At 49.7% G+C, this 20,652-nt stretch overlaps 1 protein-coding gene across 1 annotated transcript in view; it reads right to left on the reverse strand.

The window, feature by feature from the left end:
• LOC101933957 (sodium- and chloride-dependent betaine transporter-like) overlaps positions 1-20,042 on the reverse strand; it is a 66,688-nt gene extending 46,646 nt beyond the window's left edge. Inside the window, exons 1-5 of the mRNA XM_065582111.1 lie at positions 19,889-20,042; positions 12,976-13,186; positions 5,424-5,558; positions 4,532-4,672; positions 1,773-1,860 (exon numbers count right to left, since the gene is read on the reverse strand). Of these exons, the coding sequence (XP_065438183.1) occupies positions 1,773-1,860; positions 4,532-4,672; positions 5,424-5,558; positions 12,976-13,165 (554 nt within the window). The 5' untranslated portion in view covers positions 13,166-13,186; positions 19,889-20,042. The remainder of the gene's footprint in view (positions 1-1,772; positions 1,861-4,531; positions 4,673-5,423; positions 5,559-12,975; positions 13,187-19,888) is intronic.
• Positions 20,043-20,652: the final 610 nt, after the last annotated feature.

A 20,652-nucleotide genomic window follows, 5' to 3' on the forward strand; every position in this document is an offset into this window, starting at 1 on the left:
ATTATGGTTATGGCCCTCATTCATCCCTACAGGTTCCCCTCAGCACCCAGGCTCCCTAAGGCTATGTCTACATGATGAGCAGTCTGGCCGTGGTAGCATGGGCAGGGGTTGCTTGTGCTAGCAGCCCCCACTACGTACCAATGGAGTTCAGGAGGGTTGTACTCAAGGCATCTAGCACGGTGCTGTCTCTGCCCATGCTACCATGGCTACACTACTATTTCTACTCTTTTATGCACACTAGCTCAGATGAGAGCTGGCATCAGTATAGCTACAAGAGCTGGGACCACACACCCCCGTTCATAATGTAGACATAGCGTAACAGGGACCATGTGAGAACTGACCATCATGTCCAGACAGTTCCCCTGCAGCCTCTCACTACCCTAATATCTATGACAACTCTACGTCCTCCCGGCCAAACACCGCCCCCCAGAATTCTAGGGGATCCCTTGTAGCCAGCAACGTTGTACTGAAATCACATTGGTTTTTGTAGCTATTGGTGGATGGGCACATGGCATGGGAGCCTGACACTGAAGTCCCAGCTCTTCCTCTGGCTCATCCTGTGGCATTTGACAAGTCACTTCACCAGTGGGGAAGCTGAAACACAGCAAAGAAAAACCTGCAGCTGGTCCGTGCTCGCGGGGGTTGGGCTGTGGGGCTGTTTCACTGCAATGTAGATTCCTGAGCTCGGACTGGAACCCAGAATCAGGGACCCTCCCACCCGGCAGGGTTCTAGAACCCAGGCTCCAGCCCAAGCCTGGACGTCTACACAGCAATGAAACAGCCCCACAAGCCTGAGTCGCCTGGCAGAGGCCAGCCGCAAGTGTCTAGTTGCTGTGTAGACATATCCAGACAGGCTAAGTGGGATAATGGATACTGATCACCTTTGCAAAGCACTTTGAAAGTGATGGATGAAAAGGTGCTATTGTGATTGAGCCCTTGATTCCCACTTGCTTCCCGTGACTTCCCTAGATTGGGAGGGGGCACGGCTGTGAGTGTGAGTCCTTACAATTACAACTTCCATATTGTTCACACCCCCTGAGGGCCAGTGCTGGATGATTCCCTACAGTGTATTCTGCAGCATTTCTCTTTTCAGGACTCCTCTCGGGTGCTACGTCTGTTTGCCCTCTGGGTGTTTTCACGGGGTGCATTAGGTACCCAGCAGTAAAGAATCACAGAAAAAGTTGCTTTCCTCTAACACTGAACAAGGAACTCAATTAGAATAACGGGGAAAGCTACTTTGTCTCTTCCTGCTTCACCGCAGAGCATCTTTGCAGAATCTCTTCCAGCCCCCTCCCACCTGGCCTCCTGCTCTAGATAGATCATCACACTTGGTGTGCGTACATGCGTGCCCGCTGGGTGTCTGTCAGGGCGGCCCTGCCAACATGTGTTTAGGCCCTGTGTATCCACAACCTGAGGGTGCTGAGTGCATCTGCCATGTCAGAAAGAATGTGCCCATGTGCGTATGTGCATGTGTTCTCTGTAAGGGTCAATGTCTGACCTCTGGGGCTGTGTGGTACATGGGGTGAGACAGCGTGTGTCTTGGGAGTGCCCATGTGGCCATGGATTTCTGTCAGTCAGTGTGCCCAGTCAGTATGCAAGTTTGCATGTGCGATGAGTGTGCTCATGTGCCCCATGATGTGCGATGTGCCATAGGTCTGGGCTCCAAGATGTGGCACTTGCACATCTTTTTTGGCCTTACAGAGACTCCATTTGGAGTATTCACATTGCTGTGACCGTTTGAGGAGAGAAGAGTGTGAAACCGGGGTACGTACTCCCAGAACTCAGTAACTGGGGAGGTGGCATTAGCAGGCGCTGTCCAGTTCTCCACATTAGAGTGATTCAGAAAGTCCACGCAGCGATCTACAAAGGAGGAAGCAAGTCAGTGAGCCCGGAGAATTCTCATGTTTCTCAGCCTTTGTGCTCCCTCCCGCCTCCTCCCTGTTCACTGCAGCTGCACAAACACACTTCACGCTGCCCTGTAAAACATCACTCTCCCCTCACCCCTGCCAGAATCCTAGTCCAGGAACAGCCAGAGGGATGGGGGAAGTGGAGGCTCCCTACTGAATAGAACCCAGATGGCTGTGGAATGCAGGGTACTGTGGGGCAGCGACTACGGTTACCCAGGCTGGGAAGTTACTTAATGCTAAGAGATCGCTCAGAGAGGAATTTCTCTGGCTTTCCCCACAAATAAAGCTCTGCTTCTGGAGCTGGAGGAGTTGGATCCCCCTTTGGGGAAGGCAGTGACCCCTGTCAGGGGTATGGCCAGGGAAGGACTGTGAGTCGACTGAACGTGGAGAGGGGAACTTTCATAGATCCACAGATTCCACGGCCAGGAGAGACCACTGCGACCATCCAGTCTGGCCTCCTGGATGACACAGGACATAGACCTTCCCCAAAATAATCCCCAGAGCAAATCTTTCAGAAAAAAACATCCAACCTTGATTTGAGACTTTAAGAGTTTTGCCAGGAAAGCTTATTTTACTCAGGGAATGAGGGTGAGGAGGGGGGGGGGGGGAGGGGAAGGGGTGGAGCTGGCATAAGCTATACTGGAAAAAGCACAATTTTGCCAGTATAAGCTGCAACCACATGAGACGTGCTTTACCTGTACAGTACATGGTGCAGCTATCTTGACAGTGCACTCCTAGCAGAGACCTGGCCTGAGAGAGCCAAGGACTCAAACAGTTCTCTGCTGTGACAGAGGCTGGCCCAGATGCTTGAGGGTCTGAGGTGCAGTGAGCGGGTTGTGCTGTACCTCGTCACACTAGATAAGGGCAATGCCAGCTCCAGTGAAAAGCTCCTTCCATGGCTTAGAGTGGGGTGAGGACTCCAGACTAAAGCTGGTCTGAAAATGGGCTTTTTTTGCTGCTGAAAATTTTGAATTTCCCGTGAAAAATCAAAAACCAAAACATTTTGATTCAGAAATGCTGCCATAGAGTTGTAGTTTGGATGTCGCATGCTCCTGCTATGAGCTGAGTTCCCTGGTCAGACTACCTAGCCCATGATGCACCATGGTCTCTCCTCATGGTGTCAGGAGGCTGTTGCATCCTGGCCATGGTGCATCATGGGAGAAGTAGTCTAGCTGGGGAGCCCAGCCCATAAAGAAGAATGGGCACATGAGCAGTGCTGGATTTCCCATTGGGCACTGTAGGCACGTGACTACGGGCGCCTAAAAATTCAATTTTTGTCACTCCCAGGTCCCAGCAGGGGTGGGGCCAGAGGCGGCTGAGCGAGAGATGGCCCCATGCAGCCCTGCTGGATCGCTCCTCACTCAGCCCAGCAGACACAGTCACCTCCCAGTGGGGCTGGTGAGTGCAGTCGGGGGGCAGAGCAGGTCTCTGGGGGGTTGTGGAAAGGCTTTGGGTGGTGGGGGGTTGTGGAGGGCACTGGGCAGTGGGGGGGCGGGTGGGAGATATGTTTGTGTTGGGACAGTGCGGGGTCTGTGGGTGGAGGGGGTTGGGTGGCGGGATGCCTAAAAGTTAAAAGTGGCAGTACCCCCACTGCCCGCAATGGTTAGGAGCTCTGAGCCACTGTGGGGGTACCCCACAGCTCCTGTCTGCTGCCAGGCAGCGGGGACCCCTGGTGCTCCCGACCAGAGGCCCATAAGGGGTTTGTGGGGCTCTGGGCCAGAGCAAGTGGGGGACACTCCCCACCCCTTACACCTGCAGTCCCTCTCATCCCCACCCTGCACTCCTGCTGGGGAAATGGGGTCAGAGCACAGGGGCTTGCCCCGCCTCCTGCCCCGGCCCGCTAATCCTTCTGGGCAGAGGAGTCAGGGTGCGGGGGGCTTCTCTCGCTCCCCATCAAGAGCGCCGAGTGGGTGGGGGCAGTGGGGCAAGCCCCTGCGCCCTGACCCTGCTCCCGGGCAGGAGCGCCAGGGCGGGTAATGGAACAGGTAAGGGCACTGGAGTGCCCATTTTTCCAGGGGCCCCCAGTTGACCAGGACCCCTGGGCATGGGCCCTGTTGGCCCAGTGGCTAATCTGCCACAGCTCCCAGCTGCTGCCGGTGGCTGGGGATCACCCCACAGCTCCCGGATGCTACCTGGCAACGGGGCCCCCGGATCTCCGAGCTGCCACAAACGGTGGTGGAACCCTGCTGCTCCCGGCTGCCCGTGGGGGGAAGGCCCCGCTGCTCCCAGCCTCCGTAGGCAGTGGGGGGCCCAGAAGCGCCAAGTCACGGGTGGCAGGAGACTCTGGAGCTCCGAGCCCCTGCGGGCGGGGGTGCGGAGCTCGGAGCCAGGGGGCCCCGCAGCTGCCCAGACACCAGGGAAGGTGTGTGGACCCTGCCTGTAAATCCAGCCCTGCACATGAGGAAACCAAACAACACCCATTTGGCCCACAACTGCATTTTGAAATCAAAATATTTTAGTTTTCAGCTGAATATTTCAATGAAAATTCAAAATTTTCCACATAAAGCAAACAGTGCAAAAAAATCTGTTTAATCAAATACCCAATTTTCTGTCAAAAAGCAGTTTTGATGGAAAGTTTTCAAACCCAGATCCTCTTTCCAGAAGCAGACTAGCTGAAGTTGTACCTGAGTTCCAAGGATTATTACAGATGGCCCAGGGAAGCACAGCAGTAAAGGAGCTGAACAGGTAGAAGATAGCCCAAGATAGGATGATGATGTAGTAGATATTCAGATAGGATTCAATGACTTGTGAGGCGTATCCAATTCCTAAGAGGGAAAGTGATAGGGGTTAGGAAATGGACCCCCAGGCGAGCCCCAAATATATCAGACTTTAGCGTCAAATAGTGCCATAGGCCACATCCCACTGGAGCTGCGGGGAGGGCAGATTAATGAGCAATTTGGTTCACCAAAGAATCCTGTAAGACTCAGGTTGAGGGTGGGAGATCCAGATGTGGTTCATCATGGTGGAGAAATCAGAAATAAAAAGGGTTTTCACTGCTAACTACATCCCACGCCCAAAGAATGGGGCCAGAGCAAAAGCATAGGGTCAGGAATCTCCATCCTTATTGGTTTTTAAAGCCCAGCTTGACAAAGCCCTGGCTGGGATGATTTAGTTGGGGTTGGTCCTGCTTTGAGCAGGGGGTTGGACTAGATGACCTCCTGAGGTCTCTTCCAACCCTAATCTTCTATGATTCTAGGAGGTAGCTTCTAATCCTGGCTCTGCCAATATCAGCAAATGCCAATCTGAGCAAATCACTTAATCATTCTGTGCCTCAGTTTCCCCCTCTGTAAAATTGGGATCATAAAACTTCAGGATAGTTGTGAGGTTAATTCTCTATGGTTTTAAAGTAGAGCTGTCCAGAAAACAAGAATTCCATTTCACAAAAAAGTCCAGGTTTTATCATTTGTTTTTGTTCTGCTTCAGCACAAGAACTAGACCTTTTGAAATTTTTCACACAAAACCCCATGAGACCCAGAAATTCCATCGTGGACCCGAGAAACCCATTCATTGACTCACCTTCAAAGAGAGGGCAGATCTTCCTCCAGGCGGTGACCCCTCCCTGGCTGGTGTACTGTCCTAGCGCTGTCTCCATGAAGAACACCGGGATCCCACAGGTGAAGAGGAAGATGAGGTAGGGGATAAAGAAGGCACCTGCAGAGAGAGAAAGAGAGTGGGTAGCAAATGGAGGAATCTTTACTACTCAACATTATCATAATCACCCATTACCAGGTACAAGTGAGATGTACCATCAAGGCTCAGGTAAACATCCTTGAATGTAAATGCCTATCTGAACTAAATGGTGGGCCTGAAAAACTGTGCAGATGTTGCAAGAGAACAGCCTCTCGGCTTTCTTCTTCTTGTCCTGGAAATACCGTAAGCACCCTCGTCCTCATGCTATTTCAGCACTGCCGTGTCTGGTCCTGGCCAGAACCTGGAAGAGCAGAATAGCAAGAAGACAAAAAAAGTCACAGAAAATAAACGTTGACTACACTTTTCAGCCCTTAAAACCAGTTTGAGCAAAGGTTTGGGAGGATAAGAGGAAATCTTATTGTATCCAAACTGGGTCCTCCTTACCCAGCAGTCACAGGAGAGCTCTCTGCAGTTGCTTCTAATCTGCTTCCAGGATCTTGGTTTAGTCTCCAGCCTTTCCTTCTCCCATCTCCTAATTTGTCTTTCCAAAGAGAGCAGCTGGACTCCACACTTCAGAACCCACCCACTCCAGTGTAACGGCAGACATAAGGAAGGCAAATGCCATTCTCCTCCTGGTTGAAACAACAGCCCTCAGGGCCTCATCAGACACAAGGAACAAATGATAAGTGAATATATTCCCATCCTTTGCCCCAGTCCTCTGATAAAAACACAGATGTTTGGAAGAAAGATTTGGGCTCCTTCTCTCGAAAGCAAATCTGGTTGTTCTTAGATCTGTTTCTCCCTTGCCAGAATCAGTCATGCAGACCCACATTCCTTCCCATGAAGGAATGTGTGCTGGGCTTGTGTTTGTCAGTCTGTTTGGTTGGTTGGTTGTTCGAAGGACCGTGTGCTGTGGCTGGCAGTTGGAAGCTGTGAGCTTCAAAGGGAAGGTTTGAAAGCTAGAAGCCTCTGGTAAGTGGCTGAGCCTTAATCAGTGGGCGGGGCATTCATATAGGCCAGGGCTTTATAAAGCAGCGCACAAGCGACCAGGGAGCTTTTGCGACCAGGGGCTGCTAACAGGAAGTTTTGCAAGGGAGTTAGGAAGGGGGCGAGGGTCCCTTGCCAGTTCTATCTGTTTTCCCTTTATTCCCCTTAAAACCTATAAACCAATTACATTCAAAACTTCTTGCTTAAACAACCCTTTCAGCGGACAGGGGGCTGCAGATGGGAGTTTGACAGAGGGAGGCTTACGATGGTTAGGAAGACCCGCAACACCTGTGCCAGCACTGCTTCTGTCTCCTCCACCTGTGCCTGTAGCCAGACAGAGCGCCTGAGCATGGATGCTTCTACCCAGATCCTGGTGTGGTTTTGCAGAGACTGTAACTTGCAATTTCCACTTACTGATATCCAGGCTGGGGGGATGTGAGAGGTGCCTGCTGGTGGAATCTCCAATGTGAGAGGTGCCTGCTGGTGGAATCTCTCAGGCAGCAGGTAGGAGAGCTACAAGAGGAGGTGGCTAGGTTGAGGAGCATCCGAATCCACGAGCAATTCCTCGACAGTGTCCATGTGGAGACAGCTGAGGTAGCTGTCCCAGTACACAGGACTGCTGATACACCACTGGTGGAGGAGGAGATGGCTCAGGGTGGATACTGGCAGCTGGTTACTTCTGGCAGCAGGCAGTGCTCCACCCCTGCTCCAAATCCTCCTGCCGTAGTAATAGGTAACCGTTATGCTCTTCTTGATACAGGAAAGAAGGAATCACCTCCTACAGTAAAGGAGGAGAAGCCTCGTACCCCTAAGGCTGGGAGGTCTGCTGCTACCACTGCGAATAGGAAATGCAGAGTAGTGGTGGTTGGAGACCCTCTGCTGAGGGGGACGGAGGTGTCCATCTGTCGCCCTGACATTTCATCTCGGGAGGTATGCTGCCTGCCGGGAGCCCGTATCCGAGACTTTACGGAGGCATTGTCAAGGATTATCCAGCCCACTGACTACTACCCCATGCTACTCATCCATGTGGGCACAAATGATACTGCGCGGTGTGACACTGAGCGGATCAAGAGTGACTACAGGGCTCTGGGAGTACGGGTGAAGGAGTTTGGAGCGCAGGTGGTATTCTCTTCATCAAAGGTAGGGACCCGGGCAGAGACAGATGCATCATGGAGGTGAATGCCTGGCTGCGAAGATGGTGTCGCCAGGAGGGCTTTGGCTTCCTAGACCACAGGATGCTATTCGAGGAAGGACTGCTAGGCAGAGATGGCGTTCACCTTTCGAGGAGGGGAAAGACCCTATTTGGACACAGACTGGCTAACCTAATGAGGAGGGCTTTAAACTAGGTTTGACACGGACAGGTGAGCAAAGCCCACAGGTAAGTGGGGAACATGGAGACCTGGGAGATGGGTCGGAAACGAGAGGGAGTGTGGGCTATATTGGCAGAGAGAAAGGAGGGTCAGGACAAAACTGGGAGGAAAGATCAAACCAGTATCTTAGATGCCTATATACAAATGCGAGAAGTATGGGGAATAAGCAGGAAGAACTGGAAGTGCTAATAAATAAATACAACTATGACATTGTTGGCATCACTGAAACTTGGTGGGATAATACACATGATTGGAATGTTGGTGTGGATGGGTACAGCTTGCTCAGGAAGGATAGACGGGGAAAAAGGGAGGAGGTGTTGCCTTATATATTAAAAATGTACACACTTGGACTGAGGTAGAGATGGACATAGGAGACGGAAGTGTTGAGAGTCTCTGGGTTAGGCTAAAAGGGGTAAAAAACAAGGGAGATGTCATGCTAGGAGTCTACTACAGGTCATCTAACCAGGTGGAAGAGGTGGATGAGGCTTTTTTTAAGCAACTAACAAAATCATCCAAAGCCCAAGATTTGGTGGTGATGGGAGACTTCAACTATCCGGATATATGTTGGGAAAATAACACAGCGGGGCACAAACTATCCAACAAATTCTTGGACTGCATTGCAGACAACTTTTTATTTCAGAAGGTTTAAAAAGCTACTGGGGGGAAGCTGTTCTAGACTTGATTTTAACAAATAGGGAGGAACTCGTTGAGAATTTGAAAGTAGAAGGCAGCCTGGGTGAAAGTGATCATGAAATCATAGAGTTTGCAATTCTAAGGAAGGGTAGAAGGGAGAACAGCAAAATAGAGACAATGGATTTCAGGAAGGCAGATTTTGGTAAGCTCAGAGAGCTGATAGGTAAGGTCCCATGGGAATCAAGACTGAGGGGAAAAACAACTGAGGAGAGTTGGCAGTTTTTCAAAGGGACACTATTAAGGGCCCAAAAGCAAGCTTTTGGGCTGGTTAAGAAAGATAGAAAATGTGGCAAAAGACCACCTTGGCTTAACCACGAGATCTTGCATGATTTAAAAAATAAAAAGGAGTCATAAAAAATGGAAACTAGGACAGATTACAAAGGATGAATATAGGCAAACAACACAGGAATGCAGGGGCAAGATTAGAAAGGCAAAGGCACAAAATGAGCTCAAACTAGCTACAGGAATAAAGGGAAACAAGAAGACTTTTTATCAATACATTAGAAGGAAGAGGAAGACCAAAGACAGGGTAGGCCCACTGCTTAGTGAAGAGGGAGAAACAGTAACAGGAAACTTGGAAATGGCAGAGATGCTTAATGACTTCTTTGTTTCGGTCTTCACCGAGAAGTCTGAAGGAATGCCTAACATAGTGAATGCTAATGGGAAGGGGGTAGGTTTAGCAGATAAAATAAAAAAAGAACAAGTTAAAAATCACTTAGAAAAGTTAGATGCCTGCAAGTCACCAGGGCCTGATGAAATGCATCCTAGAATACTCAAGGAGCTAATAGAGGAGGTATCTGAGCCTCTAGCTATTATCTTTGGAAAATCATGGGAGACGGGAGAGATTCCAGAAGACTGGAAAAGGGCAAATATAGTGCCCATCTATAAAAAGGGAAATAAAAACAACCCAGGAAACTACAGACCGGTTAGTTTAACTTCTGTGCCAGGGAAGATAATGGAGCAAGTAATTAAGGAAATCATCTGCAAACACTTGGAAGGTGGTAAGGTGATAGGGAACAGCCAGCATGGATTTGTGAAGAACAAATCATGTCAAACCAATCTGATAGCTTTCTTTGATAGGATAACGAGCTTTGTGGATAAGGGTGAAGCTGTGGATGTGGTATACCTAGACTTTAATAAGGCATTTGATACGGTCTCGCATGATATTCTTATCGATAAACTAGGCAAATACAATTTAGATGGGGCTACTATAAGGTGGGTGCATAACTGGCTGGATAACCGTACTCAGAGAGTTGTTATTAATGGTTCCCAATCCTGCTGGAAAGGCATAACGAGTGGGGTACCGCAGGGGTCTGTTTTGGGACCAACTCTGTTCAATATCTTCATCAACGACTTAGATATTGGCATAGAAAGTACGCTTATTAAGTTTGCGGATGATACCAAACTGGGAGGGATTGCAACTGCTTTGGAGGACAGGGTCATAATTCAAAATGATCTGGACAAATTGGAGAAATGGTCTGAGGTAAACAGGATGAAGTTTAACAAAGACAAATGCAAAGTGCTCCACTTAGGAAGAAAAAATCAGTTTCACACACACAGAATGGGAAGAGACTGTCTAGGAAGGAGTATGGCAGAAAGGGATCTAGGAGGTATAGTGGACCACAAGCTAAATATGAGTCAACAGTGTGATGCTGTTGCAAAAAAAAGCAAACATGATTCTGGGATGTATTAACAGGTGTGTTGTGAGCAAGACACAAGAAGTCATTCTTCGGCTCTACTCTGCTCTGGTTAGGCCTCAGCTGGAGTATTGTGTCCAGTTCTGGGCACCGCATTTTAAAAAAGATGTGGAGAAATTGGAAAGGGTCCAGAGAAGAGCAACAAGAATGATTAAAGGTCTTGAGAACATGACCTATGAAGGAAGGCTGAAAGAATTGGGTTTGTTTAGTTTGGAAAAGAGAAGACTGAGAGGGGACATGATAGCAGTTTTCAGGTATTTAAAAGGGTGTCATAAGGAGGAGGGAGAAAACTTGTTCACCTTAGCCTCTAAGGATAGAACAAGAAGCAATGGGTTTAAACTGCAGCAAGGGAGGTTTAGGTTGGACATTAGGAAAAAGTTCCTAACTGTCAGGGTGGTTAAACACTGGAATAAATTGCCTAGGGAGGTTGTGGAATTTCCATCTCTGGAGATATTTAAGAGTAGGTTAGATAAATGTCTATCAGGGATGGTCTAGACAGTATTTGGTCCTGCCATGCAGGCAGGGGACTGGACTCGATGACCTCTTGAGGTCCCTTCCAGTCCTAGAATCTATGAATCTATAAGGATAATTAACAATTGGGTCTAAATAAAGAACATTTCTCCTTGTTCTTATGTCAATAATGTTAAAATAAAGAGCAACATCAAAATGTTCCCTAAACATGGATGTATTATAGTTGCAGGGGACATAGGGCCAGCAGACCCTTCACATCTAGACAGGATCAGTCCAAGTTCATGAAGTAGGAAACATAGATCCTGTACGTATTCAGCTAAAGGAAGCTGCTCCTTTCACAGCCACATAAAAGACCTTCAGTCAGAGTTCTTCTGAGACAACAGTATTATCCAGTACTTGATTAGATGAATCCTTAGGGAGATACCATACCCTGTTTTCTGATTCTGATCGTCCTAGTGGCTGATCAATTTAATCAATAATCATTTATAAGAGTGCCACCTTACATTTATAAAGCTTCTTTCTGTTCTGAAGTTCCCAAAGTTCTAGCCAGGATACCAGGGTTAACATCTATTTTTGCAAAAAATGACATGGATGCTTTCATGACACTACAAGTGGTCAGCCAACCCCGCAACACAGTTCTGAGCCATTGGATCTCAACGGGAAGGGTGCTTTGTACTAGAACATGAAAACCACTTTCTGCAGCATCTTGAATTTTCTGTGGTAGTCTCCCAGCCAAGTTTTGCCCAGACCTAGCTGTGGTCACTTTGAGAGATCTAACAAGATCACAGCCTGATATGTTACAGCTACATTAAAAATAATCATTGAGGCAAATAATTTAGTAATTTTTAATGCAACAGAAACTATGCAAGTAGCCTTTTCAGTTACATTGGTCAGGATAGAGATTGCAAGGATTATCAATCCTGATACTCCTGCTTCACCTGGCAGAAGAGACCCAAATTCAAGGTCACTGTGACCTGGCCTTTACTGAATGGGAAGTCAAAGGGGGAGTGGTATATATGACTGTGAACATTATCTCAGGTCCTGACCGTGGAATGGGAGCACAAGGTGTGTTCTCAATACCTTACAGGACTATATTATTTTAGTTTTCCTCAATAAACCAAAGTCCAACCATTTTTATAAACAAATTGGTGATGTTCGATTATCTTCCCCTCCCTCCCACCTCTCATTTTACGGTCACTAGAAAATCTCATTTTTAATCATGTAAAAGATCTTACTGCAGTTTTACTGGACTAAGGAATTAAGCAAGTCACACAAGAAGCAGCACTGAAGGTGGATGGAATCTTTCTGTGGGAATGTTTCCCCTGGCCAGGGGTTGGCTACTTATAGATCTATTACTAGGGAAGAGGTAGAAGTGTCCTTTCCTTTCTCATCCTCCCAGGCACACCCTCCTGAAGCTCCTCAAATTCATCTTTACCCCTGGGACAAGTGCCTTGCTCTTTGGCTTTGAAAATCCAGTGACCTTACGCAGCTTTAGAGTTCACTGGGGACAACACACCTCTGTTTGGCTAAGTGTCCTGTCAGGGATTACCAGAAATACCACAGTACTGTGAGAAAGGCTACAATCATGGGCCAGTCAGGCCTGAAGGGTGGGTTTAGTGGGGACTGGAGCATCACCTGGGTCACAGAACATACAAGATAGGGGGGCAGTTGCCCAAGTGCCCTTGAGGAGGAGCCCAGGCCCTGAAGGAGATAACATCAACAAAGTGTTTTCACCTGCCAGAAAATCAGCTGTGATCAGAGAGCTCTTGGGAATAGCTGGGAAGAGGGGGAAATGCACGGGGGCTGGAGAGGAAGGGTCCCAGGTACTGTTGGGTCAGGGAACTGACAGGGTGGGTGCCCTGGTGGTGGGAGCCCCCAAAGGTTCTGATAATTCAGCTGTATTTTAGATAATCATCTCACCTGTTGGCTGTCTCTACAAATGGCAAACCTAGAGGTTCATCCATTATTAAAATGGGGAGCCTACTGAAAGCTGGATTTCTCCTCTCCATCTGGCAGAGCTTCTCTGAGCATCCAATTCTGGAGTGAGATTTGTCTCCCACAGCTCAGCTTACCTCACTGTGTGATTGCTTCACTGGAGATACGGGGGGTGGGCGTGCTCTCTATGTATGGGCGTGTATATATGAACGGATGAAAGTGCCTGCTCTGGTGCTCATATTCCTGGGCCAACATCTCACACAGACTGGGCTGTTATGGACTTACCACCTCCATTTTTGTAACAGAGATAAGGGAATCTCCAGACATTGCCCAAGCCGATGATCTCCCCAGCCATGGAGAGTATAAACTCCATTTTATTACTCCACTGGCCTCTTGGCTCCATTTCCAGCTTCTCCTTTTCGAGCAGCGCCATGCCCCCATGGGGCTCAGCCTCCATAGCTGCTTTACTCTCCATGGCCCAACAGAGCAGGGGAAACTGGGAGGGAAAACAGAACACAGACTGTAAGAAGCTGTTACAGGACACACAGGTGAAATGAGCCTGGAAGGGACTCAGCCACCCAACTGGACACATTCGTATTGTTGTGACAGAAGCCTCAGCTCAGGGCAATTCCCAGCGTAGTCCAGGGAAACTCCATCTGAGAACTAGCTGCACCATGGAAGGGCTGTTTCTTAAAAGATGGAAGCAAATTGATTCATCAGCTGAAATGGAATCTTGGCCCCACCTTCATCTCCACCTCCCTTTGACTAGACCCACCTCATCCCCATCCTCTTATTCCCAATAGCCTCCCTGTTGCTGATGACAAAACCTTTTTAAAATGTCCGGATATAATTTTATGACCAATAATTCCAAGAAAGGGAAAAGCAATCAAAGTAAATGCTGTGGGGAGATACATTGATCAAAACATCTATGGGGATCAGGAAGAATTCCCTCAGAGTGCACAATATTGTACAATTGACCAGGTGAATTACAGGGTGGTTGCCTTCCTCTAAAGTAACATATCTGATACTGGCCACTGTCAGAGGCAGGATAGTGAATTTGATGGATCAAGTGTCTAAACAAATATGGAAAATCCTATTGTCCTATCTCCAGACATTGCCAGGAGTCCTGAATTACTATTTTTGGACCCACTAGCCAACACAGCTTATTACATCATAGCATGTCATGGGAGCAGAATGTACACACACTCCTTTGCCCTAAGTTTCCATCAATAACAAGAGAAAGAAAAAATGGTTACCTACCTTTCATAACTGTTGTTCTTCGAGATGTGTTGCTCATATCCATCCCATTCTAGGTGTGCATGCGCCCATGTGCGCGGACGTCAGAGATTTTTGCCTTAGCGGTACGTTTAGGGCCAGGGAGGGGATTTGGGGAAGGAGTCCAATGGGGGATGGAATGGGGGCAGGGCAGGGGTGGAGTCAGGGCGGGGCTGGGTGCGGCCGAGCACCCACCGGCGCCAGGAAAAGTGGCGCCTATGCATCTAGGATGGCTCCGATGTGAGCGTCCTGATCTTGGACACCTTACAGGCCAAAGTTATAACAACCAAAAAAGAGACCTTCCAGGAGAGAAGCAGGAGGGAGCAGGAAGCCAAGGGTTCAAAGGTGGGGGTACATGAGCCTGGACAGCACAAGATTCAGGTCCCAAGGCGGGGACCGGGTCTCGTATATGCAGGTAAAGGCACTACAACCCCTTCAGGAAGCTCCCCGTCATGGGATGGGTGAAGACTGACCCGCCTCGAAGCAGAGGGTGGAAAGCCAAAATGGCCACCAAGTGAACCTTGATCGAAATAGCGACAGACTCTCGTGCTTAAGGTGCAGTAAATAGTCCAGGATGTCCTGCAGCGGGGCCTCATCTGCACGAACCGCTTCCACTTTCCCACATATGTAGCTCTGGTGGATGGTTTTCTGCTGCCCAGCAAGACCTGCTGGACACCAGCGGAACACCCCCATTCATCCACACTTAGCCATGCAGCAGCCAAGCCATCAAGTGCAGCAACTCCAGGTTCAGGTGCAGCAGGTTACCGTAGTTCTGTGACAGTAGATCCGGTCGAAGATGTCTGACAGGGAGCCCTTGTCCCTGCCCTGCAGAGAACAGAACATGTGGCACTTCCTGTTCTGTCTTGACGCGAACAGGTCCACCTGGGGAGTCTCCCACCTGCAGAAGATCAGGCTGACCACTTCTGGATGAAGCAACCATTCGTGGCGAGACGAAAAGGTCTTGCTGAGGCGATATGCCAGGTCGTTCTTGGCTCCAGGCAGGTGGGTGGCTACTAGATGAATGGCATGTCACACACAAGTCCCAGAGCCTGAGATCTTCCTGACAAAGGGCCGAAGACCTGGCTCCGCCCTGCCAGTTGATGTAGTACATTACAGCTGTATTGTCCATCAGGACCTGCATCACCCTGCTTTTCAGGTGGGGCAAGAATGCCTGGCAGGCCAGGCAAACCACTTTGAGCTCCCTGTTGTTGATATGAAGGGCCAGATGGCTGTGAAGCCAGTGGCCCTGGGTGCTGAGCTCACCCAGATGGGCTCCCCAGCCCAGGTCTGACGCATCTGAAACCAAGGTAAACGACGGAGATGGGGACACAAAGGGAGCCCTCTGCAGAACCAACTCCCGATCCAGCCTCCAGTCCAAGGACGAAAGGACGTGGCTCGGCACCGTGACCACTCGGTCCAGGGCGTGTGTGCTGGGAATATAGACTGAGGCCAGCCATGCCTGTAGAGGTCGTAGATGAAGATGGGCGTGGTGGACCACGCATGTGCACACGGCCATGTGGCCCATCAGTTTCAGGCACATGTGGGCTGTGGTAAGCGGATGGCTCTTTATATGGGCAATCAAGTCCGACATGGCCTGGAAGCATACTTCTGGAAGGAAGGCCCTGCCTCGCGTGGAGTCGAGAACTGCTCCGATAAACAATATGTGTTGGACTGTCATTAACGTAGACTTTTCTATGTTTATTAACAAGCCCAGATCATCGCAGATGGATCGCACCAGGTCGAGGCTCCATTGGACCTACCCCAGAGACCTTCCCTTGATGAGCCAGTTGTTGAGATACAGGAAGATCTGGACCCCCTGATGTCTCAGGGAAGTTGCTACTGGCACCACACATTTCATGAACACCTGGGGGGGCTAAGGACAGGCCAGAGGGTAACACCATGAACTGGAAGTAACACCCAGCCACTATGAAGTGCGGGAAGTGCCTGTGGCCTGGGAATATGGAGACATGAAAGTAAGCGTCCTTTAAGTCAAAAGTGGCGTACCACTCCCCCGGATCCAGGGAGGGGATGATGGAGGCCAGGGAGCCCATACGGAACTTCAACTTCTTGAGAGACTTGTTGAGGCCACACAGGTCCAGAATGGGCCTGAGGCCTCCTTTGGCCTTCGGGATTAGGAAGTAGCGGAAGTAGAATCGTCTTCCCTCCATATCCCGAGGAATTCCTCCACAGCCCCCAAGCCTAGGAGCTTCTCTGCTTCCTGAATCAGGAGCTGCTCATGAGTAGGGTCCCTAAAGAGGGACGAGAAAATGAGATGGGGGGCAGGAAAGGAGGGCGGCCATGAACTGCAGGGTATTGCCCCAAGCCACTATGTCCAGGACCCAGAGATCCAATGAAACCCATGACCAGGCCAAGTGGTATGGGGAAAGGCAGTTTAGGAAAGGGCACAGGAGGGCAGGGATCTGGGACCCCGAGCATCGATGATGCAGCATTGGCAGGAAGTGACAGGTCATGGCCTGAGCCCCCTGCTGAGTGAGCTCCTGGGACAAGACGATCCCAAGGATGGGTTCTGAGTGTGTCACAGGCTTTCTCAAAGGGCAGAACATAGCCAAGGCCCAAAGAGAAATGCTACAGTTGAGAAACAGTTGAGGAAATGCCTGGACCCTAATCCCTGAATAAGGACCCTAGATCTCCCACCAAACCTTTCAAAATATTTGCCCCTGCTCTCTGCCCAGCTCGCCACTCCCAACCCTTCTGCTGTATTATCCCACTTCTTGCCAGGTATCCGTTTCATTATAGTTCTTCTCTACAGCAGGGATTTTTTTCTCACTGCCTTCAGCTGCTGTTTGCCAAGGATGATTGGGTGATATCAGTTGGGAGAGTGCTTTCTTTCCAGTGAGACCAGCTGGCTGCCTCCTTCCTTTCCCCAGGGAACACTCACAGTCAGAATGGCAAATGGGTGAGGAAAAGTCGACTGAACACTGTTGGAAACCAGAGTCCGTCCCTTCCTTCCTGGTCCCGTGGGTGCAGAGCGCTTTCAGCTCCCATCAAGTTCAACAAGAGTTAAGGCTGCTCAGTACCCGGCAGCACTGGACCCACATGGCCCCAGCCCAGATTTGTTTTACTGCTCTTTAGCTCATCTTGGACAGGCAGCTGTTCCCTCTTCTCCGCTAAAATGTCCTCTTTGCTGCCAGATCCCAGAAGTTTGCACCCCTGCTATAGGCCATCACCATTCCAGGAGGTCTCTGGGACTCACACTCACATACCAGAAGAGAAACCTACCTCATGGAGCTTCTTGCTCAAGGTTCTTAATGATCGCTGTGACTCTTGGAGCAGCTCAAGGGAACTCCGGGCCAGAGGAGCACATACTGGAAAGTCCTGGCTCTGACAGGAGAGCTTTGAGCCCCTCCTGCCACATGCCCTCCTCCCTATGACTTGCCCCAAACAGTTTCTCATTACCAATACTGACAAGTTGCTAATGAGCTTTGAGCTCATGTCTGATCAAATCAACGCTCCGCCCGTCGGGGGGCTTGGACTCCGCTGGAAAAACACATGTTCCTATGGAAGTAGCCTGGGGAGAAAAGGATTCAAGGACATGGACACATGGGATGGAGGTGGGGAGGGAGAGCAAGCCAGGGCTCATCCTTCTAACAGGCAGGTCCATGATAAGAAAGGGGGTGGGTGAATGTGATGCAAACGGTTCCCCAAAGACACTGGGGTTGGGGCAGTCCCATTGGGCTGGCTGTAGCATAGCCAAAAAGGAGGTGGGGGTGAGGTCAACAATGCAGGCACTGTAGCTAGTGCTGGCTCTAGGCACTTGCATGCCCCATGGTTGGAGTGGTGCTCTCCAGATCCCAGGGGCCCTCAGAAGATGTGGCGCTCAAGGTGGGTGTAGTTCTCGTGATCTTGTGGACGATGCGACACCCAGCACGGAGCACACAAGAGGGCAGTTTTCTGCTCAGTAGCCTTCCCCTGCTCTGGATTGTCACTCCTGTTTTGTGACAGTGGACACATCTCGGGCTTTGGGACATAAAATGATCACTGCAGGGGTTGAGAAGGAGTGTGCCCTAATGTACAGCATTGCAGAGAGCCAATGGCGTTGTTGGCTGTTGGTTTGATTTTGTATTGGGGAAGGAGAGGGAGAGAATTGCTTTTTGCTGAAGCATCCTGTATTGGCCACTGCCAGAGGCATGGATGTACCAGTTGTCTGATATTACAAATCCAATGTTTCTCCCAGTGGGGATAGCCAGAAGTCCTGGTTTTTCCTTTTTCTTCACCTGCAACAATTGGCATCTACTGGGAATGCTGGGATGTCTCTCAAAGGAATTGTAAGCAAGTGCCTCCTCCTCATTAGGGATGGTATTTTCAGAGACACAGATGCAGTCAAGAGAGTGAACATATGATTCTACTCAGAAAATGCCTGTAAAAATGCACCTTCTTACTTATCAGAACTGCTCCTTGTGTGAATGCAGAGCTGTATGGGCTCAAATTAATGACAAAAATACAGCTCTTAACAGCTCTTTCCCTGCAATAGACACAGCCAAAATTGACCTGGATTCGATTCTTTCTGGTGCATCGTCAACAGAATGGTTGGCTTAGTTCCAATCAGTTACACCTGCGCAAACCCACTGGAGGCAATGCTGAGGGCATACCAGGGCTGAGGGCATACCAGGGCTTTGAGACACTTTATAACTGCTGATGATACCCAAGAAGGAAAGAACTGGGCTTCGCACTAAGATCTCAGGTTGAGTTTGCAGAGCTGATAGCTATGGGGAAAAATCTTTTCCCAGGTGAGCGCAGCACCTCTGATCTGGAGTCACTGAGACACAAACATGGAGCCCCAGGATGCTGTTTTAAGTGCTATTTTCAGAACCGAACCACACTGGAACACACACCACTACATAACTGAGAGGAGAATGTCAAAGTCTATGAGAACCTCCTTAGCGCCTCCTTCTTTAAAAGAGAGCTGTGCTAGTCCCTTTCCACTGAGCTATGTTGAATGACAATTCATACCCAGAAGGGCCCATCCATATAAATAAGTGTTTTATTAAATCAGATCAGAGACTAAGTGGGGTCAGGGAAGTGCAGGAGAGACAACAGGCCATTCTTGGCCACTGGGCAAAGGAGATAGATGCCAGTGTCAGAGCTGATATAAGGAGCTGGCCAGGCTGAAGATAGGGAACCCTCTGCCTGCCTGTGCGGAGAATGGGAAAGGGGAGAAGAGCCCACAGATGTGCTGGTAAGGCCCAGCCTCTGCCAGCCAAATGCTAAACCTTAATGTGCAGCATTTGCTGTTGAAGCAGAAGACTGGATCTGAGGCCCTGGCTCCCCCGCAGGGTATCCTGAGGGAACGGCACTTGATCTGAGCTGAGGTAGGCCCAGAGAGGGTGAGACTCCGAGCTGTGCAGCCTGTCAGAGACTCAAAGGCCCTACTCCTCCGGCTCTCTCCTCACACACTCACAGGAGTTCTCCAGGGCTTCCTGCCAGGAGTAGGCAGGTGAGCGTTATGTCTCTGCTCGCCAGCCTGGCCTCCCTTAGGGCACTGCCAGGTTCTCTCCCCGGATGCTGATCATCTCCTTTCCCTGCCCAGGAGCGGCATCATGCCTCCTTACCAGCTCCTCTCCTACCACCAGCCTCACACGTAAGGAGAGAGGTGGAGAAGGTATGAGGGCAAACTGCTTCTGCTGACAGGCTCCTGCCAATCAGCCCATCCCAGGGTCATTTGGGGGATTAGACGCCATCTCCCTGGTTTGAACGGCTCTAAAAGCAGTTGCCCAATGAGTCATCCTCGTCCTTCCCTCATCGGCTCTTCCTGCCTTGCATAAGCAATTCCCTCAGCCACCTGCTCTGGATACCCCAGACACACAACTCCTCTCCCTCTGGCATGAAGTCTCTGCATCAGTCACTCGTTCACCCTCCTGGCCTCTTTATAAGGATAGGGGAAGTCAAGAACCATTTATTTTACCTTGTGCAGGGTGTCCCAGCCGAGCAAAGGGAGACTGTCTGCTCTGTCCTGCTGGTGGTGTGATCAGAGGAGTGACACCAACTCTTCCTTTCAACCAGGAAATGGAGATGGACCAGCACTGCAGAAAGCCAATCTAAAATGTAAGCAGTTATTTCAGAGAGGACTCTTTAGAACACATGCACACAGACACACACACACACTGGAGAGTTTGTCCTACAAGACCTGCCAATAGATGCTATGTTGGTTTGGGATGGGACATACCAACCCCTTAATTAGATTGGCACTTGATAAGATTAAAGGAAAAGAATACTACACATAATGTCCTGGAGATCGCTCCTTTGTACTCCAACCAGGACTTAGAAACAACAAGGAGTCTGTGTTCCCTACCGTCAAAGAAATCCGTCCCAAGTTTTAGAGTGAGCCCAGTGCAGGCGGCTCTGAACTGTGGGCATTTAGTTAGTTCATTGTGGATACAAGCAGAGCAGAAAAAGGGGAATAGTTCTTCTCTCACACTGGGATAACTCCGCTGGAATTATTCCTAGTTTGTACTGGCATAGGGGAGATTGGAATTTGGCCCCACTAGACTGGGACTCAGGACACCTGGGTTTTAGTCCCGGCTCTGCTGAGTGACTTTGAGCAAGTTACGTCCCTCCCTGTACCTCGATTTCCCTATCTGTAAAATGGTGATAATAAGGTTAACCCCATTTGTAAAGTGCTTGGGGACTGTAATGGTGCCTCGCTCTCCTGGTTCGAGGGAGGCCACT

The sequence above is a fragment of the Chrysemys picta genome, chromosome 1, assembly GCF_011386835.1.
Source record: "Chrysemys picta bellii isolate R12L10 chromosome 1, ASM1138683v2, whole genome shotgun sequence".
NCBI lineage: Eukaryota > Metazoa > Chordata > Testudines > Emydidae > Chrysemys > Chrysemys picta.